Source organism: Somniosus microcephalus, chromosome 13 (assembly GCF_052327205.1).
Source record: "Somniosus microcephalus isolate GS21.2 chromosome 13, FLI_Smic_1.0, whole genome shotgun sequence".
Taxonomy (NCBI): Eukaryota; Metazoa; Chordata; class Chondrichthyes; order Squaliformes; family Somniosidae; genus Somniosus; species Somniosus microcephalus.
In genome coordinates, this window is record NC_140999.1 from 25,447,038 (window position 1) to 25,453,037 (window position 6,000).

General features: G+C 46.2%; 1 protein-coding gene across 2 annotated transcripts in view; it reads left to right on the forward strand.

Annotated features, from left to right (window-relative positions):
- The window catches only part of LOC147108144 (uncharacterized), an 81,605-nt gene extending 77,479 nt beyond the window's left edge, over positions 1 to 4,126 (forward strand). For both annotated transcript variants that reach the window (XM_086004651.1, XM_086004652.1), the window contains exons 11-12: positions 2,929 to 3,028; positions 4,016 to 4,126. In XM_086004651.1, coding sequence (XP_085860777.1) covers positions 2,929 to 3,028; positions 4,016 to 4,124 — 209 coding nt within the window. In that variant the 3' untranslated portion in view covers positions 4,125 to 4,126. The remainder of the gene's footprint in view (positions 1 to 2,928; positions 3,029 to 4,015) is intronic.
- The last annotated feature ends 1,874 nt before the right edge of the window (positions 4,127 to 6,000 follow it).

Sequence of the window (6,000 nt, forward strand, 5' to 3'; positions counted from 1 at the left end):
CTTAAGGTGGCACTGAAAATCCAACCCTAGCAGGACGGCAGCGCAAAGACGGGGCAGGACTAGCAGTTTAAATTTTTTATATTCAGTGCCCCCTACTGACAGGGTCACCACACAGTAGCCGCTGATGTCCATTGACTGGGACTTGGACGCCATAGAAATGCGATGGTGCGTTGGCAGAATCGTGAGGGAGTGGCTACGTACCGTGTCGGGGTGGACGAAACTCTCTGTGCTCCCGCTGTCGATCAGGCAACTGGTGGCGCGGCCGTTTACCGCGATATCCATCATGGAGCTGGATAGATGGTGAGGGAGGGCTTGATCCAGCGTCACGGAGGCCAGTATGTGGCTTAGTGAGTCACTATAGTCATCCGCCGAGACGGTGGTCGGTTCCGGTGACGAAATGGCGGTTGAGTGCGTTGGATACGATGGCGGCGGATGCCATGCGGCCGGGGGTACACAAAATGGCGGATAAGATGGCTGCTCCCACGGCCCGCACGCTGCGCTGCTGGCTGGCTTCCCCTTGCAGGCGTTAGCGTAATGGCCTTTCTTCCCGCAGCCCGAGCAGGTAGCTGTCTTAGCTGGGCAGTGCGCTCTGGGATGTTTTAACTGGCCACAGAAATAGCATTTTTGGGCCTGGTTACTGGGCATCGAAGCAGTTCTTACCGGAGGCTGCTGTCTCGGTTGGGTCGCTGCAGCGGTTGGTGCCGGGGGCGGCGGTCCCGTGTCCCACGGTTTCGATTGCCATGTCTCGGCGCCGTTACGGGGGTATGCCTCGAGGTTTCGGTGGGCCTCTAACGAGAGCGCAAGGGCAATGGCCGTCTTCAGGTCGGGTTCCTTGCTTTCTAGCAGTCTCTGCCGGGTGTGGTCTGACTGGAGGCCCCTGACGAAGGCATCACAGGCGAGTCCCTGCGCGTGCTCCACAGCCGTTACCGCTTTACAATCGCAGTCTCTGCAGAGTGCCAGTAGCGCCCGTGCAAATGCCCCTACCGATTCTCCCGGTTGCTGCCTGCGGGATCCCAAGAGGTGTCGGGCGTAAATTGTGTTCACTGGGCGCGTATATTGCCCTTTTAGTAGCTCGAGGGCCGCCACGTACGTATTAGAGTCCCGGATTAGCATATATACTTGATGGCTCACCTGGGCGGTCAAAATTTTCAGTTTGTGATCCTCCTCTGTAACCTGTGAGATTGCGAGGAAGGATTCAAAGCAGCTCAGCCAGTGTTCAAACTTGGCTGATGCACCCACCTCTTGAGGGTCGAGGTCCAGGCGTGGTGGTCTGAGGGCTCTCGGCAATGTCTGCTGTATCCGTTGCTGTTGTTGCTCCTCAGGTGTCGCCATTTAACTTTTAGCTAATAAAATTGATACGCTTATCAATTACTTCATAAAAGGTGATGAGTCGAAGAAGAGATGACGAGTCGAAAGAAGAGATGAATAAGGCTTTTATTAGCTAAGAAGAGACCATGCTTCTTCGTGAGTGACTGAACAAGTCTGAACGAAACCCACACAGTGGTGGGTGGAGTCAGCTGAGGCATGCCTCCATACACAGCGCCACCCAGAGGTGGCAATATACAATACAGTGGTTTACCACACTCTGTTTGAGAGTCTAGCTTTTTTTTCTTCAGTGACGCTGCGCTCTCTGCTGCTGCTAAGTTCACGTTGGTGGGAAATTCTTTTAGTTAATCCTGTCTAACATTTTTAACCCAAAGGTGGTATCATTTCTATTGTGTATGTACCTTTAAGAGAAGAACTGATTCTATACTGCAGTACCGGCAGTGACCACCACTATCTATAAAGCCATAGCAGGCTTCTGTACTTCAGTCTTAAGTTACCCTCTGTTCAGTAAATACCTGTTTTATTGTTCTCCTGCAGTCCGTGTATTATTAAGGCGCGGACACTACAATTTCTATTTGTGAACCTCGCCATAGAAGCTGTTTTAAAGAAACAAAAAAAAAATACAAGTTTAATCCTCGAACTGCCCGTACTTCTCTGCTGTACATTGGCTCTGTTATATATAAACTAGGTGGCACCACACATTGATGTCCCGCTGTGCCAAATCACAGATTAGTAGCATGCAACCTCACGTTGAAACTTCCTCACACGGCAAACGAAGTTACCAAACAAAAGGGGCATTTTTGCATATTGATAAAGAAAAAACCAGGAGAGCAAATTCAGCTGAGTGCACTTTCACTTTTTTTTCTGCTTGAAGTTGCAAAGGATTGGGAGCAGGTTGTGTTTCTCTGTGAGGAAATCCTAATCGAGTGCAAGAGAGAGCATAACGAGGGGTTAAAAAACTTGCATTTTGAGCAACGAAAAAATGTGTGTGGAAAAACTCCAATAACTCGCTGGGTTTGAAGAATGACCCTCATGAAAGAGCCCCCCAGATACAACACTTAACACTATGTTGTCTATCATCATTCTGAAACATACAGCTAAACATAGTAGATTCTCATTTGCATGCCTTTGTTTGGGAGCCTTCGACAGCTCATGTTTGCATGCGGGCTAAGCAAGCTATGTTAGTAAAATCGAAACTCTGATCGGGCTCCAAATCAAAATGGTGACTCTTCAGTGTATGAAGCCATTGGGTACTGTTCCAGGGCTGCATCTCTCGCACTGCAGAAGAGGAGAAATACGGCGCTCAATACATTATAAACAAGCTCTCGCTATATGTGAAAGAATTGCCATGAGGATGTTTTGTATTTTGAATCATTTTAAAACGTACCGTGCCTTTGAGCATCAAGAGAATTAAATTGGTTTCCCGTAAGCAGTCGTTTTATTTTTAGGAAGAACCCCTATTTTCAAACTAAAACCGTTTCCAACCAAAACTGTTGTAATGGAGATTTTTCTAAAAAAAAATACATGAGGTAAATTGATGTTAATTTAGGTGCCCTTGCTTGCAGTAACCTTCATTTTGTATCTTTTTTTTCCCGCTTGTAGATGACTCCTGGTTCAGGAAAATGACTAAGAAGGTGAAATCATTTGCTGCATTTCATGAATCAACCACCTTTAACACACTCATCATCATCTATGTCCTGCTGTACGTATTGTGCATTTTAGTAACTAGAGCCACTTGATAAGCTTTGTAAAGTTTAAAGGAACCTACAGCTTTTTTTAAGGGTAATTATCAGAGATAAAAACCAGTAGAATCTATGGTTTAGATTTTAGCTCCGGCTTCCCAGCATAAACAGAGGAGCTGCCCCAAAATGACCGATGTTCCAGCCGCTGCCATCTTCTAAAGGGGCCTACCACTGGGCGGCCGAAGCGCCCGCCTGTTTCAGTCTGTAGGCCCTTTTTAGTTTGCAAATTGGGGTCCTATGACATAGGACCCCAATTTTCATTTTAAGATGGAACTGGCAGTTCCGTCAATGGAGGACCCAAAGGCAAGTTTAAAAAAAAATTTCTGTGTGGTCAGGAGGAGCAGGAGTGTTCCTCCGATCTGTACAAAAATTACCCTGGATTCTCCTCCCCTCCTCCTCTTCCCCTCGCCCCTGCACCAAACCTACCTTTTGCAGACTGGGCTGCCCAATATTGTGCTGTCCTTCAGCAGGTAGACTACTGAGGTCTACAGCGCATCGGGAGTATGGAAATGAAGCTCAGCTCTTAAAATGGACCAGGCCCTCCGTTGGCAATATTGGACGGGTGGCCAGTTGACTGCCCTATAGACAGAAGCTATCCTCCTATTTCTAAATTGCCATAACATTGTTTCAGGGGGTAATAAATTAAGACTGAATGTGTGTAAGTAATTTATAGGTACAGGTGATGTGATAGAGCATAGACACACCAAGTGTTTCATGACCACTATCTAAACTGTGAGATCAAGCTATGTACAGGAAATCATTACATGGTAACTGTTACTATTACTACAGAATGTACTGTGCAAAAAGCAATGTGGTCAATGTTTCTGATGTGGGATGACACTTGCAAAAGAGGATTAATGATTTGTGATAACTTGTTCAGCAAAAATATCAGGATTCTGTCCAGTTTCAATGTCGATCCTTTAATCTGTTTTACTTTACAATTGCAGAGTGCTACTGTTGCTGATTTCTTCCGGTTACCTTGGTCTCAGAATCGTGGCTCTCGAGGAGCAGCTGATGTCCATGGGAGCCTGGCCAGATCGCCATACGCACAACTAGTAAGTGCACTAACTGGCCAAATAAAATTGATGGTCTTTTAAAAAGTCTCTGTGCCATCTTGCCAGCTGCATGAAGCGTTTGTGCGGCTGAAACAGTCTCCACGATTGCTCCTTGAAGGAAATGCTGCCCAATGTAGTACAGCAAAAGAGCCTGCGCATTCAGAAGAAGCAAAAGTAATCCCTTCGTATCCGACTGTTTACCATCCTCGTGTCGTACTGCAGAGTGTCGAGAGTACTTACCGCCCCCCCCCCCCCCCCCCCCATAGTGCTAAAAGAAGAAAGATGTAGGCCCCTGGAAATTGCGGTCCTGAAGACCTTTGAAACTGACCGCAACTTCAGGATTCAGTGCACGTGGACCCTCGCGGGGAAATCCTCAAGTTGCGGTCTGCCGTTCACTGCTCCTCCACAGGCTGCGCTGTGGACCCCCCCCCCACCCCAACAGCCGGCAATCCGTGAAATCACTGAAATCTGACGAAAAGTCCCCTTTTCTGAACAAATATCACCGTTAGAAACCCCATAAAGAGTTAGACCCATTCAAATGAGGTGTAACTGGCTTTTTAACGGCGATCTGAGTAATAACTACTGATAAACAGCCATTCTGGCCCTGAAAAAATAATTTTATATTGGCGGACTGTCCAATACTAGCTGCTTATTCCAGCTTTATTTTAAGTGAATTTAAATTCCCCAGCTGCCATGGTGGGATTTGAACCCATGTCTCCGGATCATTAGTCCAGCCCTCTGGATTACTAGTTCAGTAACATGACCACTATGCTACCATAACCATCATTATTACTACTTTCTATTTCCTGGTTCCCTGTCGGTGAGAATTCTGCAATGTGATTGGCTGACTAGACAGCTTGTTGGCGTCACAGCAGCTCGCGTTATGGGATTCCCACTAAACTACGCTGATTTCAACTGCATGTCGGAGCAGCCGAACTTTTCGCCACAGAGATCGTGGGATCTTTGGGGGAACGCCTTTGCTTCGCCGCTGACCACAAATTATGGGCCATTAAGTACTTTAATTTATTTGCATTAAAAAATGTCTATCTGTTAGGAAATATCCTCCTTTAACTTTAGCCCTGTGGAGAATTATTCTTTGGGCACTCCCTTGGACTCTCATCACACTGATACAGCATGTCAGGCAGAAGCTCCATAAGGAATCCGATTAATTGATATCAAAGACCAAGCCAGATATTGATTTGTGGAGTGCCCAAGCAGGGAAGGTTGGTGCACAAATACCCTTCCCACATTTTCCCAATTTTCATGTGATAATCACTCTCCATTCTAGTCCATTACAATTGCATAATTTCAGAATTCTTGATGCCATTTTGTTAATTACATGAGGAGAAAGGCCACGCAAAAGGCTATTTGTTAACCTCGAAGCTGTGGGGATTCAGAGTTAAACTTGGGAATGGATTAAAAAGTTGACTATATAAAGTTATGTCCGGGTGGGGGGGGGGGGGAATGGCGGGAGTACTGAGTGAGTGCTCCAGAGCTCCGTGTTGGGACCACTACTGTTTCTAATTTACACAGAAACGTGATGCAAACTGGTTCAATTTGCAGATGATGCCAAACTAGAGGAAGTAGCTGGGAATTTACAGAATGAGTTGGACAAAATATGTAAGAGGGCAGAACAGTGGGAGCTGAAATTTGGGCAGAACAATGGGAGCTGAAATTTAATACGGACAAATGTGAAGTACTACATGCAGGAAGGAAAAATAGGCAGCACACATACTACATGAATGGTGTTGAAATAACTTTAGGATGAAGTTCACAGAGATTTAAGAATTTTAGTAGACTTGACACTCGACGTGTCCAACCAATGCGGAGCAGCAACCAAGCCAATAGAATGTTGAGCTACAATAAGCAAAACAATA